The 19600-nt window shown below is 44.3% G+C and overlaps 1 protein-coding gene across 2 annotated transcripts in view; it reads left to right on the top strand.

The window, feature by feature from the left end:
* Positions 1 to 18702, top strand: part of gatad2b (GATA zinc finger domain containing 2B) — a 22112-nt gene extending 3410 nt beyond the window's left edge. Inside the window, exons 2-11 of one of the 2 annotated variants that reach the window (XM_010797208.1) lie at positions 4347 to 4727; positions 5822 to 5951; positions 6482 to 6613; positions 7214 to 7342; positions 8024 to 8191; positions 9626 to 9977; positions 10727 to 10929; positions 11937 to 12047; positions 12564 to 12771; positions 13672 to 18702. In XM_010797208.1, the coding sequence (XP_010795510.1) occupies positions 4347 to 4727; positions 5822 to 5951; positions 6482 to 6613; positions 7214 to 7342; positions 8024 to 8191; positions 9626 to 9977; positions 10727 to 10929; positions 11937 to 12047; positions 12564 to 12771; positions 13672 to 13808 (1951 nt within the window). In that variant the 3' untranslated portion in view covers positions 13809 to 18702. Of the gene's footprint in view, positions 1 to 4346; positions 4728 to 5821; positions 5952 to 6481; positions 6614 to 7213; positions 7343 to 8023; positions 8192 to 9598; positions 9978 to 10726; positions 10930 to 11936; positions 12048 to 12563; positions 12772 to 13671 lie in introns of both variants that reach the window. The other variant, XM_010797206.1, reaches the window with a different exon arrangement.
* Positions 18703 to 19600: the final 898 nt, after the last annotated feature.

Below are 19600 nucleotides of genomic sequence, written 5' to 3'. Positions count from 1 at the left end.
CTTCGGCGAAAGGGCTTGCTTCTAACCATTTTCGGCCCGATAACTCTTTCCGGCGGCCGACAATATTCGCTAGCATGCCCCTACTATGCGAGGCGCGGTGCACTGGATGTGTCAGGTGATGTTGTTGTCAGGTTGATGGATTTGTCAGGTGATGGCATGTTGTCAGGTGCGGATGGATGTCTTCAGGTGATGGATGTTGTCAGGTGATGGCTGTTGGGGGGGTCAGCGTGAATGGACTGCAGTGATGGACTGCGCCAGGCTGATGGATGCAGTCAGCGTGATGGACTGCAGTGATGGATGCGGTCCAGGTGACTGGACTGTTGTCCAGGTGATGGGAGCAGTGGAATGGAATGGCAGTGATGGCATGCAGGTCGGTGATGGATGCAGTCCAGGTGATGAGATGCGGTCAGGTGATGGAGTCGCGGTCGGCTGATGGATGCGTCAGCGTGATGGATGCAGTGCGAATGGATGCGGCTCACAGGTGGATGGATGCTTGTCAGGTGACTCGGATGCCAGTGACTGGATGCAGTGACTGGATGCAGTCGAGGGTGATGATGTTGTCAGGTGATGGATGGCAGTCAGGTGAAATGGATGCGGTCGAGGTGATGGATGTTCGTTCAGGTGGATGGATGCGAGTCAGGTGAGGATGCGGCTCAGTCGTGATGGATGGCAGTGGATGGATGCGGACCCCACCCCAGGATGATGATGGTTGTCAGGTGATGGATGCAGTGATGGTATGCAGTGATGGATGGCAGTCAGGTGATGGATGCAGTCAGGTGATGGATGCAGTGATGGATGCAGTGATGGAGCGGATCAGTCGCGTGAATGGATTGTGTCAAGGTGATGGATGGCATGATGGATGCGGTTCACGTGATGATGCGGTCACGGGAGGATGCGGTCAGGTGATGCAATGGCAGTCAGGTGATGAATGCCAGCTCAGGATGATGAATGCGGTCAGGTGATTGAATGCGGTCAGGTTGATGAATGGCGGTCAGGTGATGAATGCGGTCAGGTGAGAATGCGGTCAGGTGACTGGCATGACGGTCAGGCTGATGGAATGCAGTGATGAAATGCGGCGTCAGGTGAGGACTGCGGTCAGGTGATGGATGCGGTCAGGTGATGGATGCGGTCCAGAGTGATGGAATGGCGGTCAGAGTGAATGGATGTGGTCAGGTGATGGGATGTGGTCAGGTGATGGATGTGGTCAGGTGATTGGATGCAGTGATGGATCGGTCAGGTGACTGGATGAGCGGTCAGGTGATGATCGCGGCTCAGGTGATGGACTGAGGTCAGGTGATGGATGCGGCAGGTGAGGATGCGGTCAGGTGATGGATGAGGTCAGTGATGGATGAGTCAGGTCGATGGATGCGTCAGTGATGGATGCGTCAGGTGATGGATGCGGTCAAGGTGATGGATGCGAGATGGATGCGGTCAGGTGATGGATGGGCGGTCAAGGTGAGTGGATGGATGCGGTAAGTGTGATGATATATGGATGGCGCGTCAGGTGATGGGATGCGTCAGGTGATGGATGCGGTCAGGTGATGGATGTGGTCAGGTGATGGATGTTATCAGGATGGCAGTACACTATAAACAGAGGTGCACATAACTGGTACGGCATGCACGCAACAATCAAAATGCGTACCTCACTTGTGTCACAAGCGCATTTGCGTACCGACGTACTTGTGAAGCTTTCGGAAGGCGGTTAGATCACCGGACGACAGAGTCGTCTCCATATGCACAGACAGGTCTGCTGTCAACGTCGGTCTGTACAACGGAATTGTGCCAAAACTACGCCAACCGGCTGCGGAGGGAGACTCCCCCCCCTGGAGAACTGCGCTAAAACAGCTGATCACAACGTTCACACTCTGGTCACGGAGTACTCTACTAGCCCCCCCCCCGTTGATGTTCGCAATACAGAGGGCTTCATCAAATAACTTTGAGTGGAGCCATAAGTTGGAGTACCAAACACTGACTCCAGGTACTCATCTGAGTACCTCACTGAGAAAGTTATGTGCACCCCTGACTATAAACCTAGATAACATACTTTAGTAGTTTTTTTATTAACAGCTGATTTGAGTGATTGATGAATTGAGACTGTATGGAGGCATTAGTCCACCTTGAACTGCACCTATATGTTGTTGCTGCAGACACACCTCTTCTTGCTGCCATCTGATGGAGTTGTGCTCCACGCCTTGACTTCCTCTCCTGTGCAGCACAGTTTTGAGACTATGTGTTCATGTTTTTCTTCTGCTGCTTGCTTCGTACTGATTAGTTTTCTGTATCTGGTCAGCCATCTGCTCAACTGGTTGTTTTAAATGTGCTACACAAAGCTTGACTTAACTTCACTAAGCTAATGCTAATAAGACATGGCTTGTTGTTGTCCTTTTCAAATACAGACCCACACTAACACACACACACACACACACACACACACACACACACACACACACACACCCAGAGGCATCATACATTACACATGTCCAAGCTATTCTTAGCCGGCGGTGTTTAGCCCACTTCTGTCTGAATGAGCTGACCCTGTTTTCTGCCCTGATCCTGAGGTCAGGGGTTATATGAGGTGGTTTGATTTGAATGGAAGGTATGATTCCCTCCTCTTCGCAGTTTCAGGACAGTTCAGCTGCAGAGAAGATAAGCTAACATTCAGCAATGTGTTACTTGATCAATCCAGTATTTGGTTGGCAGCCAGTGGAGGTCCCAGAGGAAAGGGATGATGTGGTCAGAGCGAAAAGTGGAGGTGACTAGCTGGGAGCAGAATTGTGTGCGTATTAAAGTTTCTTGAGAACATAAGCAGGTGAACCATAGAGAATGCTGGTGCAGTTATCAGGTCGGGATGCAATGACTGAATGGATGAGAGTTTCAGCAGCGGTGTGCGGCGGATAGGGATGATGCTCTTTGATTGGATGAAGGCAATTTTGATGATATTAAGGCACATAGGAGCTTCAGACATTCCCCAGTGGGGTATTTATTGATGTAATTTATGTCGTTGAACAAAACGTGACATCTCTTCAGCTTGTGTTTACTACAGATCTTATTTAACCACAAACAGGTTCAAGAAAATTGAAGGAACCGGAAGGGCTAAAATGCTGACTTATTTCCAGGTTTATGACTCATGTCTGCGCCAGTCTTTGATAACAGCAAAAAGCAGATTCCTCAATTCTGTGTAGACATCCACAATAATACAGACACTTAAAGTCTCTTTTGGAGCATAACTGTACTTCAAGGTGATTAAACTCAGTACACAGCCATGGCTAAAATATGAGTATCAGCAATAAAAAAAAAACTAAGTGGCATAAGTAACATATTACGATATTGAGACATAGTAAAACAAATTGGGACATTTATAATGAATGTATGTTTTACACATGAAACTGATCATTGCTAAATACAATTGCCCAAAAATGATCTAAATTGCGCCTTGCAGGTTTATTGCACAAGATTGCAACAGTCTGTATTGTGTGAGGGTATACCAGTCTATTTGCCAGAACACTGAACGCAGAAACGTTGAGTTTTATGTTTTATGAAATGTATGGTAGGGTCTCCAGCACATAGAAACTGCCGGATGCTAACCTGCATATGATGGGCAATTTGCACAATTAGCATAAGTTGTGTTAATTAGCATGAATGGCATTAAAGCCTATGCAGACAATAGTAAAAGATGGCTTGGCTGATTTGGATAATCTTGGATTGCTTTTGGTGTTATTGAGGATGCTGAATCCATTTCTGACATTTTCAGGATCAAAAATGGCAGTTTTAACCAGAAAGTGTTCATATTTGTTCTCCCAGTGAGCGGATTTTGATTACAAGGACGACTGTTGCGACCATTGGATATAGAGAGCACAACATTTAGATGATTATCTCTACTGTGGACAACTTTCTTAAAAATAAATAGGCAATCTGTCCAATCCTAAGGTCCAAATCGGCCCAAAAATCTTTTGTACTATTGTCCCCATACAGGGTATCTTAAAAAGTATTAAAAGTTGATCAATTTAGCAAAAATGAAGGCTATTAAAAAGTATTAAAGGGCATTTTCCAAGGTATTACATTTTGTAGCTTGTTTTCAATAAGTATATCAATTTTTCAAAGAGGTTGTGTTCTACAGTTTGCCTGAATGTAATCATTGTGTAGGTGTGTAGTGTGATTCTGTGTAGTTTGATTTATGGCATCCCGTTGGATTTGACGTCATCTGAACAGGACATAGCACGCTCACTGCTTGATAGCACGCGAAGGTCCGTTTACGCCGGGTGTCGCCAATGTAACCGGTTAAAACTCAAAGTGTCCCTGCTAACCCCTGTGTCCCTGCTAACCCCTGTGTCCCTGCTGTCCTGCAGGATGGAGCGGATGTCTGAGGAGGCGCTGAGGCTCAACCTGCTGAAACGAGGCTTGGAGTCCCCCAGCGAGCGAGAGGAGGCTCTGGCCAAACGCCTCAAAATGGAGGGCCACGAGGCCATGGAGCGCCTCAAGATGCTGGCTCTACTCAAACGCAAGGACCTCGCTGACCTGGCAGCCCTGGAGGTCGGGGGGCCCCTGGGGGAAGGGAAGGGGCCCGGAGCCAGCAGCCTCCACCACCAGAGCCTCATGGGAGGCGCCTACGAGGAAAAGATGAACGGGAGTCTGAGGCTGGCGGGCCACGGCAGCCATATTGGAGCCAGTAAGAACGGGAAGGAGAACATGATGGATGAGCCGGTGGACATGAGCGCTGGGAGGAGATGGTGAGGAGAATGTGTTCAAAGAACCAGAGAGCACCGGGGCCACTGATAACAAGCATGGTGGCTCTGTGCTATTCAAATGTCACATCTGCTCTGCCAACACTAACTACGCCAACACTTGAACTGGAAAAATGTTTAAAGTTTTTTGAAGGCCAAATGTGTTGTTTGTAGATTAAGTGATGTGCACTTATTAAATAGGCATAGTATGTATTATGCCAGGCAGTCAGTAGAGACCGTGAGATTATAATATTCTAACTCTTGATTGAAGCGAAATGTGTGGCTGGACTTGAGGGAACAACACAAGTCGCTGAGAGGCTGAGGTCGGGCCTGGATGGCTTTGTATGACGCTGAGAATCAAACATGTGTTGAACAGATCTTAATTTGAATCATCAAAATATTAGACTATGCACAAAATGTATGATCAGAATAACCAAGCTTTTGAAAGTGGGCCATCAAAAAATACAGCGACACACTCACACAGGTTGGTTATGTTCACTATGAGTCACGCCCATATCCATGTGACCCAACTAATCCAACCAATTGTGATCACACAATAATACATTATGAAATGATAAACAATGACCTACACCAAATCATCCAATGGACTATATATATATATATATAATATATTGTGTGCATCTTTTGACACATTTCCCTAAAACCTCCCCCAGACAGAAGTGAGGCCTTATTTATAGGGGTCTTCTACCAACCAGCCAACATGTCCCATAATTACTCCTGTATGCAAGTCGGCTGTGTTCAAGTGTTTGTGAGCTGCTTTGGTTAAAAGCATTAGCTAAATGAAATGTAATGTGCTCAAATGTACACTCACAAAAATGGTTCACTCAAATAACAATCTTATTAACGGTGTAACAAACATAACAAAGTGTGAGAGACTCATCTATTTATCAGCTTTAATAAAGTAAAAAAGGCAATTCCTGATATAACGTAATGGAAGCTTGACAACAGTGATGTTGAAGGCCTCCCTGGCAGAGTGCAGTGCTCCTCACATCCTCTCCCCCAGCAGGTCACATTATGGGATTGAAAATGAACATTTCAGACGCTCCAGAAGTTGACGGACCTTTTTGTTGTTCCTGTAGCGAGGCTGAGCATGACAGACGGACTCCGTCTCCAGACGTCATCATACTGTCAGACAACGAGGCGTCCAGTCCCAGAACGACGCCGCGCCCTGAGGAGCGCCTGCACCAGGCCAACCTGGACCTGTTCAAGGTACTGAACAGCAGCACTGTGAAGGCTCTTCTCTGATCTGTATATTAAAGCATTAGTAAGAACTTTAAAACTATAGAGCACCAAAAAACATTTCCTACACAGGGCTATCTCTGGCACATAACATGGGAAATAACAAACCATGACAAAGATCAATAAGAAGAACAGTCTAAATGAAAGGGGCCCTACTCTGCTGATGTTCAGGAACTCCCTCTGCAGGAAACAGGGATTGTAGTCTTTGCAGACCATTTACATGCGCAAACACATATTAAACCCAACACATTACAGGAGAGGAAACACTCCCAAAAGCATAACAGGGCCTACAATAAACAGTGAGCATAAGAGAGGCGGAACCATCCTCATCACAAATCACCCAGGAAATACATCACTGAATCATTCATATGAAGAAACATCTACTTGAACTCGTTTTTGATTGAAAGGGTTATCTGTGCTGGCTCTTTGGCTCTCAGCTGTGTGTTAGCTATGGTTAGCCATGTAGACACAATGTCTGACTGATGCTGTGTGTGTTCCAGGGGAAAACGGGGGAAGAGAGGCAGCAGATGATCAAGGCTCTGAGGGAGGAGCTGCGTCTGGAGGAGGCCCGCCTAGTGCTGCTCAAGAAGCTCCGGCAGAGTCAGATGCAGAAGGAGAACGTGGTGCAGAAGGTCAGTGCGGAGCTCACTCCAACATCCACCTGCTGTGGAGTATGTTAGCTCCTGCCTTTTGTTTGTTTTGAAACGATTTCTTTTCCAATACACACAAATACATAGATAGTGAAAATAAGAGAAAGAAAAGCCTAAGCAGGGGATCACACTACTCCTCCTTTACAGCCTTTCTTTTTCCTTGTCTACCGTCCATTTCTCCCAGCGTTGTTCACTGCCTCAGTCCTTAGACAGTAGCTCAGTCTTTTCATAGTCAATATCTCTTCTACAACATCCAGCCTCTGACCCAGTCCAGGAGGGTCACTCTTTGAACAGGTCTTTTTTTATAGAGGTCTTCCTTTCCAATTATACTCCAGAATCATGCCCAGATACATAACCCTGGAGTCACAGGGAATCTCATCACTTTATATTCTCTTCTGAATAACTCTGAAAATGCCTGTACTTTTATACATGACCAGAAGATACTGTATGTGAATGATTGGGATTCAACTGCTGACTTGAGTTCTAATGTGTGCTTTAAATGGACTGTAATATGATGAAGTTAAAGCTCAGACACACATAAGTTTGCAGGAATCCCCTGTTAACGCTGTCTGCTGTCCTCAGGTCCCTGTGGTGCAGAACGCTGCCTCCTCTGTGCAGGCCCCCACCATGCACAGCTCTCAGGGCCTGGGGAAGCTGCCTGTGAGGCCGGGCATGCACAACCCGGAGCCCCAGAACCTCCGCACGGCACAGGTCTGTCTGCCATACACGTTAACAACTATCAACCATGGACTGTATTTGTAGTTCTGCCCGCTGCTTCAATAACACATTAGTCCTGCTTGAATAAGGAGGGGAAATAAGCTCAAAGTAGAGGGTCACTCTGAGGTCAGTTTACGGCTCATGGTTAGTACTTCCTGGGTCAGTACACTTGTTTAGTAGAATGTCTTTAGTGTATCTGTAGGAGATAACTTAAGTCTGAGTAAATGACTAGAACATTTAGAAGTCTGGGTGTTAAGGAAAATATGCATTGTGGGAAATAAAGTAAGTGCTATCAGAGTCTGAGCAATACTTGAATTTGCCATTCTTTTTCCAAATATGTCTCCTGTGAGTCCTTAAATGAATTGAAATCCAATATTAAAATCACCGGTGGACTTTTGGTTAAGCTTGGTTTTAGGAATAGATTTTGGCTCTTCAATATTGAATGGACATTTAACATGACCTGGTCTTGTGCTCGAGTGGTCTTGATAAGATGTCGAAAAAATCTTGAGGTGCTTATTTTAGAGGGAGCTGTTGTCAATGTCCAGCCTCAGTTCCTCCTCAGGCCACCATGAACAGTGTGGTTTTGGCAGTGCATGTGTGTGTGCTTCGTTATGAGTATGGAAGAGGAGCAGGATATTGGTGTCTCCTGAACTCTGTGCTGTTTCCTCTCTGTAGGGTCACACGGTTATCAGGTCAGCAGCTAATGCTAACCTGCCCCCCATGCTGATGTCTCAGAGAGTGATAGCCCCCAACCCCTCCCAGCTGCAGGGCCAGAGACTGTCCTCTAAGCCCGGGATGTCCCGCTCCAGCTCCAGCATGGCCAACGCCGTCAGCTACCAGCAGGTAGGCCCCTCCATCACTGTGTCCTCTGTCTGCTGTGGACTACCAGCTAGTCATGGTTAAAACAATGTGTGATGATGATACTGTTTAACGGGATACGTTAGAAAATAGGATACGTTAAGCTTGTACTTAAATGTACATGTACATTAGCACATCCTTAACTAGCATTAGTGCTGCTATGCTACGATAGCTGCCAAAGGTTTAAGATAAGATAAGATTTAATGTGTTGATCCCAATTTGCGAAATGTTTGTATCACAGCAGCATGTCAAAAAGGCTTTGCACTTAATGTGAAAATGTTAAAGAATAGAGAATAAACAAACATAGAATAGAAGCTTCTCAAAATAGCAAATAAAACCAAACTTAAAAGTAAAATATATATATATATATACATAATGACAGTGAAAGATATATATCTGCAGACCATCTGTCAAATATACACTATGAAGGGCCAAATACAGCTGCCAAAATATATGACCTGAATGTATACACGTGCTGCTTTTGGATTGAATGGTTTTAAGGGTGAATAAAGAGCTGCCCTGATTTCCAGGATTGTAGGTGTGCTATTGCTAGTTAGCTTTACACTGTGATCTGTTGCTTTAACGTTAGCTGCTATCTATCTATTGGTTTGAACTTGTTTTTGACTGTGATTTATAAGCTTTACAGTTAGCTTAAATATTTAACTGATTAGCTTCTTAGTTTAATATCCTGGAAATATCTATCAAGCAAATATAGTGGACCCTTCTATCATCTTCCCTCTGAGAGATATGTCATCTGAGAGTGTAGTGAGTGAGGGTCTTGGCTCCTGCTCCGGGAGCTTGAATCATTATTCTGCCTTAATAGAAAGCTAAGAACAAGTTGAACAAATCCATTTAGAGGTAGAACACCATCACTGTCCGCACCATGACATCCAGTCATAAATCATGTACAAATAATAACACATACATGTCTAGTTGCCAGCACTGTGAAACCAGAAATGTTGGGTACCCTAAAGTTTTATGTTAGAAATGTATAGTAGGGTCCCCAGCACATAGAAACTGCCGGATGCTAACTTCCATATGTCCACTTCAGACCTTTTCAGGATATAAATGGCAGTTTTAACCAGAAAGTGGCAGTATTTGTACTCCCAGTGGGCTGACTCTCAACTTAAGCTAATGGTCCAAATTGCCCAACATATGCAGGTTAGCATCCAGCAGTTTCTATGTGCTGGGGACCGTACTATACATTTCTAACATAAAACTATGAGGTACTGAACATATCACGGTTCACGATAGGACTCTATGAGCTGGAAACTACACTATACAGTAGAGGGCAACTTCTAGCCACAACCTGAACCTTAGCGAGGCCAGGAGAATGTTTTTGACTGTGTCAGCTGGTGACAGAAGGGTAAAGTGTGGCTCTCCTCTGCTTAGCATCAGAGAATGTGTGTCTCCCTGCAGGCCAGCCAACAGGTGGCAGCCTCCCAGCGCTCAGGCTCCAGTGCCATGTACATGAACCTGGCCCACATGCAGGCAGCGGCAGCAGCCGGGGGGGGTATGGGTGGGGCTTCGGCCGTCAGCCCCTCCACCATGTCCAGCTCGGCGGGCGGAGTCAGCTCCATCGCAGACCAGGCCAGCAGCCAGGCGGCCGCCAAGCTGGCCCTGAGGAAGCAGCTGGAGAAGACCCTGCTAGAGATCCCCCCACCCAAACCCCCCGCCCCGCTGCTCCACTTCCTGCCCTCTGCCGCCAACAGCGAGTTCATCTACATGGTGGGGCTGGAGGAGGTGGTGCAGAGTGTGCTCGACAGTCAGGGTAAGCAGCTCCTCTTCACCTTTAAGTACTGGAAGATAGTTTGTTCATGTCCTCCATAACCCTTCAAGTGATTAAGGGTCAAATCTGAGCAGCTTACTACTTTCATCAATACAAATCAATATTGTGTTTCACATCTGATAGCCTCAAGGCCTCATGATATCCTCCACAGTAGGCATTTGAACATTTTGAATGGTTTAGTCAACTTTGTAACATCTATGGTGTTCCCAGTCAAAGATGACTTCTATAGAAGATGAATGGGTAACCCTAGATGATGTTCATCCATCAGATGGTATACACGCACACACACACACACATGGGATAGTGGTGGTCTAATGGATAGTGAGGTGGGCTGAAGATCGGAAGGTTGTGAGTTCAAATCCCGCCAGGAACACCACCACTAGTGTGCCCTTGAGTAAGGCACTTAGTCCTTAGTTACTCCAGGGAGAATGTCCCTGTAATTGGTCATTGGAAGTCGCTTTGGATAAAAGCGTCAGCTAAATGTAATGTTACATTTGGAATACATTTTCAGTGTGTATTCTTTGTATATTCCCTGCAGTTATTCATGTTAACCTAATTCTGAGACATTGTTTACAGCTTAAAAGGGTTTTAAATAACATTTATTTGGTGATGTTTAATTGTTGTTGTGTTAATGTAAGAGCAGTTAAAACAGAGCGCTCAAAGTAAGGGGGGAGAAATGAACCTGAAGATGAATGTGATGAATCCTAAAGTTAGCGTATTGCTTCTCTCAGGTAAACTCAGAGGCACGCTGGGCCGGATGGAGCCGTTCTTCTGCGCCCAGTGCAGAACCGACTTCACCCCCCACTGGAAGCAGGAGAAGAGCGGGCGGATCCTGTGTGAGCAGTGCATGACCTCCAACCAGAAAAAGGCTCTGAAGGCGGAGCACACCAACCGGCTGAAGAACGCCTTTGTGAAGGCCCTGCAGCAGGAGCAGGTCAGCACTACACCATCACACTACACCACTACACCATCACACTACACCACTACATTGCACCATCACACTACACCACTACATTACACCATCACACTACACCCACCATCACACTACACCATCACACTACACCACTACATTACACCATCACACTACACCACTTCATTACACCATCACACTACACCATCACACTACACCACTACACACCACACACACACCATCACACTACACCACTACATTACACCATCACACTACACCATCACACTACACCACTACATTACACCATCACACTACACCATCACACTACACCACTACATTGCACCATCACACTACACCATCACACTACACCACACACCCACACACTACACCACTACATTACACCATCACACTACACCATCACACTACACCACTACATTACACCATCACACTACACCATCACACTACACCACTACATTACACCATCACACTACACCATCACACTACCAACAACACCAACATACCCATACACCACACACCATCACACTACACCACCACACTACACCATCACACTACACCACCACACTACACCATCACACCACACCATCACACCACACCACCACACTACACCACACACACACCATCACACTCACCCCACTACACCACCACACCATCACACTACACCATCACACACACACCACACTACACCATCACACACACCACCACACTACACCATCACACCACACCATCACACCACACCACCACACTACACCACCACACTACACCACCACACTACACCATCACACCAACCCACACACCCACAACTACACCATCACACTACACCACTACATTGCACCATCACACTACACCACCACACTACACCACCACACTACACCACCACACTACACCATCACACCACACCATCACACCACACCACCACACTACACCATCACACTACACCATCACACTACACGTCTATATTCTCACTCTGAGCTGTCTGTATTAATGTGTGTTCTTCTTGTGGCCCCCATCAGGAGATAGAGCAGAGGCTGCAGCAGCAGGCCGCCCTCTCCCCCAGCTCGGCCCCCACCGGCCCCAACGCCTCTAAGACTGACTCCATGATCCGACACCATGCACTCCGCCAGGTACACTGCAGCGCTCCCCCCACCCTACACCTGCTTCCAGCCTGCACTGTGCTGTAGTATTCAGGAGAGGCTTGATTTGGAACTCACCCAGTGTTCCATGTGTTCTGTAATAAATGTGGCTAATTACAATTATATCCATTTAAATTGGTTAATCTATTAATTATTTTTTCATTTAATTCACATTTGAGTTGTCTATTAGATATCATTGCTGCTTAAAAGACCATCATTTAAGACATGATTTTATTAAGAGGATTAATAGCTGGTAAAAATGAATTCCTAAAGATATAAACAGAGAAACGCACTGTAAACTTGTTTTAAGCTGTTAAAAGCAAATATCTGCTATTCAAAGACCATATGCAGTACTGCAGTGCACCACTGTGTGGCAGTGATGGTGAAGTTGTTCTATTTTATTAAATTCATCGACTACATACATGTACTTGTTCAAAATTCAAAGTGATTATTTTAAATAAACAGACACATACAGAAAAATATGACAAACATGTGTTGTGTCCCCAGGCCCCCCAGCCCCAGGCCTCCATGCAGAGAGGCCTGTCTAACTCAGCGCGGGGCGTCCTGTCTAACTTCGCCCAGGCCTCCCAGCTGTCTGTGGCCAGCAGCCTCATGGGGATGACCAGCGGCAAGCACTGTGGCAGTGGGGGGGGCAGCGGCAGCAGCAGCAACAGGATGCAGCACGACAGCCGCCGACAGATCTACAACATCCCAGGTACTGCTGCTGTCTGTGTCTGCGCACTTGACGTTACTTATGTTGGTTAAATATGCATCTGAGACATTGAAAACAACAACTGTAGGTAACGTATGTATATTTGTATAGACAACCTGAGCCAAACACCAACCTGTTTCAAGAATATAAAGCGGCTCATTACAAATATGTGAAAGTTTAACTGGAGGAATGTGACTCCTGAAGTTGCTATAAATGAAGATGTCTCACTCTGAGTAGACACCAGCCGCAGAGAGCAAACAAACACACAGCTTTCACTGAGTCCTCTCAATTAGTTGCTGGAAGATTTCATGTTAATGAGATAGTACACATCTGATATGATATGTTTTATACAGCGCTCTTTTAAAGATTCATTAACAGTTACTTTGATATCAAGTTGATGCCAAAATTCTGTCCCGTTTACGTGTTCAAATCTGAAAGGAAATAACAAATATATATTTCAGTACTGCGGGGCTGTGTTATCTGAAACGCAGGTTTTCTTCACCGCCCCTCTCTGTCTTATAATACGCACACGTTTGACTATTGGCCCGTTCTGGAAACACAACGTTTGTTCCTCATAATGCTAAATTGTAAACAAGACAAATCTGTAATGAAATGAGCAGAAGAAGCTAATGTTAGCTGTTAGCTGTTAGCGGCTGCTCGTTTACAAAGCAAAGGTTATTTCTGCAGTTTGTAAATAAATATATGGTATTTAAGTGAAAGTGTATCTTACTGTGTGTGTGTGTGTGTGTGTGTGTGTGTGTGTGTGTGTGTGTGTGTGTGTGTGTGTGTGTGTGTGTGTGTGTGTGTGTGTGTGTGTGTGTGTGTGTGTGTGTGTGTGTGTGTGTGTGTGTGTGTGTGTGTGTGTGTGTGTGTGTGTGTGTGTGTGTGTGTGTGTGTCCACAGGGTTAAATATCGCCTATCTGAACCCCGCGGCGGTGGGGGCCCATAAGAGCTCCAGCTTAGCGGACCGGCAGAGAGAGTACCTGTTGGACATGATCCCCCCTCGATCCATATCGCAGTCCATCAGCGGACAGAAATGAGCCCATCTGAAGCCCCACCCCCATCCTGCCCTCCTACCCCATACTGAAGCACTCCCAGATCGACCACCACCCCCCCATCGCATGCAGTGCCTGTCCGTGTGCCTACCTTGAACCAACCCATGAAACCCACGAGTCGGACAAAGACACTAAACTGTCGGTGCATCTCAGATGTTCTTCTTATAGTACAGCTCTTCTTCTTCGTCAGCGTTGTTTAACAATTATAATTCCCATTATTATCGCTGTTGGTAGCACTATTATTATACCTGCAACTACCACGTTTGCTTCAGTTTACTCATTATGCTTTTTCTTTTATACGTGTTCGCTCCGTTTTTGTTTCCCTCTTTACTTTGGGCAGTGACAGGAAATCACCGTAGAGCTCCACCATCACGTAGGATTAAGACCTGGTTATTGCTAGTAACAGAAGATCAACAGGGTGCATTCTGGTTGCTATGCAACATAAAGTTTAACAGCTTTGTAAAAAGTGTTAGCTCTTTAACTTGGAGAAACAAAGTTTAAAAAACTGATAGGAACAAACAGACGGGGGCCGAGCACCCCCACTCTCCCCTGGTGAAAGGGCCAGTTTCAGGATCTGTGACCACCGACAGCCAGCTGAAGCTCCATTCACTCCACCTGAGTCGGGGGGGAATCTGGAACCCACAGGAGGGGCCCATGTGTACTGAAGAGAAGATCAGAGTTTGGAAAATCTTTTCCCCAGTCCCCATCAGAGGCTCATCAGGGGACTCTTCCTGTCAGCCCCTCCCCCGCAGATCACCTGGTGGATGTAGGTGTAGTCTGTCATGAGCACTGACACCCTGCAGAGAGCTCATCCTGGAGGATCATCTGAAGCCCCCCAAGTGTTCACAGGGAAGTGTCCACTCAGAGAAAGGCAGTCCATCTCACTTCCTGCTCCCCCGCCCCCACCCTTTGGTTATCCAGTATGCACAGACTGAACCCTTTTTACCCCCTAAGCTCCTTTTTGGCGTCATATGTTCTTTAAATGAACTCAAGTCTGAAGGTGGAGGCACATTTCCTGCATCCAAACCACAGATTCTCTACCTGGAACCTAAAGTCTGGGTTCTATTCTTCTTATATTTTAGTTTTTGGATTGTTGGCCCCTCCACCCAACTTTCCTTCTCTTTTTTTTTTTTTGCTTAGTTTTATTTGTTAGTTTGTTTGTTTGTTTGTTTTGCGGCGTCTCCTAATGAAATGGTGGCGTACCTGAGAGGTGTTAGCCACCGGAGACGATAATAATCATCAAAGCTAAAAACAGAAACTATTGTATGGATAATGTATAGATACCTAGCTTCAGAGGGAGAAAATAAACGATGTGGATTATATCTTTTATGGGAGAGACATGATCAATCATTGTGTGCATGCTCTGCACACGAGTCGCCTCACTCCAGAGGAGCACTTTGCATATTTCCAATTGGAAAAACATTTTTTTTAAAGGAGGTAAAGAATGTTACAATTGAGAGTGGCTAGAGTCTGGATGCTGGCTGATGGCCGACCAGAGGTGTGTGAAGATTGTGGATTGCATCACGGTGTGTTTTATGGGATGATGAATGATCCTTTGCCAGTGTTGATCTCTTGTTAATGTTGAACCTCAAGTGTCGGTTTCCAAATCCTGAAAAAAGAAATCCACTTTAAGTAAATGTATTGTCCGTTCAATCAGTGGGACACAACCAGACGCAACAACACCCCCTTTACATGAGTCGTGTCCCCATGGATATCTCTCCTCAGATACTGGCTGGTACCATGGTCACAGCATGGACGCTCTTCCCTGATCTCAAATCTGTTCCAATTTGTACATTTCCTTCCTGAACTGGTAAACCTGTTCTGTAAATGTTTTATTTAGACTCAGTTTCATTAACATTTTCCCCAAAAAAGCATGGATTATTACAAGAGGAAAGTGATTTAGACCTCTCCTCCATTGACTGAACAGACACACTACCCTTATGGAAAGCGTTGTAACAACAGTGCAGGGTTCTGAACCATTTCATTATAATAATTGATCATCTGCTAAATCTATAAATCTAGATGTCTGACAAAAACTGTTCAGTGATTTATTTTCACCTATGGAATGTTCAATCCATGTCGAACCCCCCGGGCTGATGCATGTTACATGTACAGGTCACACTGACATGGGAGCAACACTGCAGAGGAAACGCTGGCCAACACGTGCTCTGGCAGCCATGTTGGATTCATCCGTTCTAAATGTTTTTCTCAGATTCTGTGCAGTAAGTGTGTGTGAATGGAACAATCAGCAGTTACTTTGTGTTCGATGGATATCTAACCATGTTTGGTTGCGTTACACTCAGTTAGTTCATTCTGGAATCTTTCACTTTTCATCCTCTGCAAAGCGTTGTGCAGACTCTCACTTTGTCAGGAAACTCCTGCAAGCTGGATACATTCTCATCAGCCCCAGCTGTTCGCTGTCTGCAGTGTTAGCATGCTCACATGCTAAACTCAGATTGAAACATGGTTAGCAATAGTGACTACCTACCTTGTTATTGTCGTTGTTAGCTTGTAAGTATGCTGACATTAACATTTAGCACAATGCACTGCTGTGCTAAGTAAAGCTACACAGCTAGCACGGCTGTAGTCTCTGGTTGTGTTAAAGCTTGTTCTGCTGAATGGCAAGCAATGCAAAAACTGAAGCTAAAAAAACAAGAGAAGTTGAGGTGGCAGGTTAAAACCTTTTTCTAAAAGTATCACATATTTAAAACTTATTGAAAAAGAAACTATAGCACTTCACAGGGAAGAGCTAGCTTATCATTTACAATAGTGGAAGCTAGCTGTGTTAAATTAGCACGCCAGTTAGCTAAACTAGCTAACACAGCCTCTCTTCTTTTCATTACTCAGTGTTATTTTATATTTGTTTCTGTCCATGTACTAAAATTCAATTTGTATCTGCATTTCAGGTTAAAAGTAAACACCTAACATTTTAAGCGACATTTTCGTTTTAACAATAAAATTGTCCTTTGTTAGTTGATGTGTTGTTGCTAACGCAGAAGCAGCATACTATCTATTTTGAGCCTTTTTTCAAAGTTTAGTAAATCAATGGTAAAACAAGAATGTCGGGCTAGCTTCTAAAGGCTGTGCCACAGAGGTGTGTGTGTGTGTGTGTGTGTGTGTGTGTGTGTGTGTGTGTGTGTGTGTGTGTGTGTGTGTGTGTGTGGTTCATCACACCATCCCATGATAAATAGCCAGTGAAACTACCTAGGGTGTAAACTAAGTGTACACTTTGAAAATTTGTGCTAATTCTAATAAAAAAAGAAAACATGAATCAATTATCCTTTTGGTGGAACAGTTGACATTGATCAAGAGATATATTTTCATGAGTTTTAAATGTCTTGGATACATTTTTTACTGCCACACAATTTGATTTTAGCGATGGTTTTTCCATGCGTCTCCTTCTGCTGCCAAGCTTGAGAAAAATCTCCTGTCTCTGTTGCAGATGCGCCCACACTCTTTGTATCCGGATTTCAGATTCTTTCTTGAAATCTAAATTTGAAGTCATTGTTTTTCTGACGTCTCAATTATGTTTTCTTTCTATTGCAGTTTAAAAAATAAACAAATGTATTGACTATGAAATAAATGACACGATATTTGCTAGGTTTGAAGTAATAATGACTTATTGTACATGAGCATTTTCTCCTCCCTTGTTCTGAAAAAAGAAATTAAATGGTTGTATATTGTGTAGAAAAGCAAACAAAAAGCCATGAATATTGTGAAGCTTGTCATTTCGTTTTGTGATCACTGTGTATTATTGTGTAACAAATGTGCAAAATGTTTGGGATTCTTTCCCCTCCGCTTCTTGGAGCTCTCCCTGGATGCATTCACCTCGGCGGGGGCTAGTTAGCGTTAGCAGGGGGGCGCACTGGTTCAGACAGTGCGGCTCACATCACACCTGTGAACATCTGATCTCTTCTCTTGGAGCATGGAAACTGGAAATAACTTTAAAGAATGGTTTCCTGCCCATCAGATGATTCATTGTGTTGGATTACATGGAGCCCTCATGACTTTAGCGTCTCATTAAACCACGTCTGCTGACCCCTTTGTCCACATTACCATATTCTATGAAGTGGACCGGTTACAATCACAGCGTGGAAAGATGTTTAAAAAGTCAGTTTTCCAGAAATCAGTTTGTCTCATACACACTTTTTCTGTGACCGGGACATTTGCTCTGAAGAATGTTGGTGTTTTAATAAAGTTATTTAAATGCTGTGAGCAGATATCTTAAAAGCTGAACAAATAAAATCATAAAAGGTTTAGTTAGGACGTACCCTCCAGTTCTAGTGGGGGCTAGAGCATGGGCAAAAACATATACATAATTCCACATGTCAGTGACCTGATAATGTACAAAGATAACCTGTTCACACTTTTCATCGGGGTTTAAATGCTATCAGCGACCGGGGGAACCCTGTTTTGAGATTTGTCGCTTAGTATTCCATCCAGTAGACCTGGGGACAGCTGCTTCTGAACCAGTGATCACTTCCTGCCGACCTCAGAGTACCCCACATGCGCTCCTCTGCTGCCGGGCTTTTTACTTATATTAGTTGTTGTTGCTAATGCAGGGAAACATTTAATTTCTCAATCAGTTTTATCAATTTTCAGTTTACTTTTTGTATAATGTGGGATCTGCAGAAACGGATGATGAAACCAACCGGAAACTAATTGAAGTCCTTTTTTCGTTTTGCTTACATCAATCCTGACCTTTTGCACATACTTGATATTTAACGGTCTTCAAAAAAGTAAAAGAAAATAATGCTGTTTGAATACTGCCAGTTGAATGACAATTATGCATTGATTGAAAAAAATAAGCTAATTTTGGAGGAAATAACTTTGTAATATTTATCTCTTGCAAGCTATGTTTAATAAAGGTTGAAACAATTTGCTTCCAAGCGTGACTTCCTATTCCTGGTTTTGTGATAGAAAGAAACTCTTTATTTCAGTGGCGAGCCGTGACTTTTATACCGAGGCCCTCTGACAGCTTTGACATTACACTCTCGTTGAGTTACTATAGCTGGCCCTCTGTGAATTCATAGCTGGACCACCAATCAGCTCCTGTCTTCACAGTAACTCGCAGAGACGGCCAAAGGAGCTTCTTTCATTTAACCCTTCACATTCCAACAGAAACTGAATAGGCAGATTCGAAGGATTTATTTCTTTGGAAATGTTATTTTAAATACAATAAAATCAAGCTTTTTTGGTAAAACTAATGAAAAATATAACAAAAAAAATATTTGTAAAAGATATAGGCTATTACAAAAAAAAATGTTCATGTTTTTAAATATTATTTTGTAGAATATCTTAGGCCCTAGACGGCTCGCCACTGGTTAGCTGCTTTTATCATGAAGATAGAAACAAAGCCATCTTACAAAGAGTCCCTCTTTTAGTTTGGAATGGATTCAGTTTGCTCTATCTGCATTATTACCAAATATGAGGTCTGGAACCAGGCTTTAATTAAAGCAGAGTATTTTGAAATGGAGATACAGACTTTGACAAGAGAATACAGAAAAAAATGGGTTTGGGAAAATATAGAGAAATGTACAGAACATGTGCAGACATTATTACAACATTTATTAACAAATACATGCAGGGGCGGATCTAGACAAATATTCATGGGGTGGCAAGAGGGTGGCAGGAGAATTTCAGGGGTGGCATCCCCTGGCAGAAGTATATGCTGATTTAATCACATTCATATCAATCAATGTTAACTTGGAAAGCCACAATATTGATCAATAACATTTGGTGACATTATTGTGGCACATCAGTAAAGCCTTAAATAA

Source organism: Notothenia coriiceps, unplaced genomic scaffold (assembly GCF_000735185.1).
Source record: "Notothenia coriiceps isolate Sejong01 unplaced genomic scaffold, NC01 NC01_scaffold00037528, whole genome shotgun sequence".
Taxonomy (NCBI): Eukaryota; Metazoa; Chordata; class Actinopteri; order Perciformes; family Nototheniidae; genus Notothenia; species Notothenia coriiceps.
This window is presented reverse-complemented; position numbering and strand designations above follow the sequence as displayed.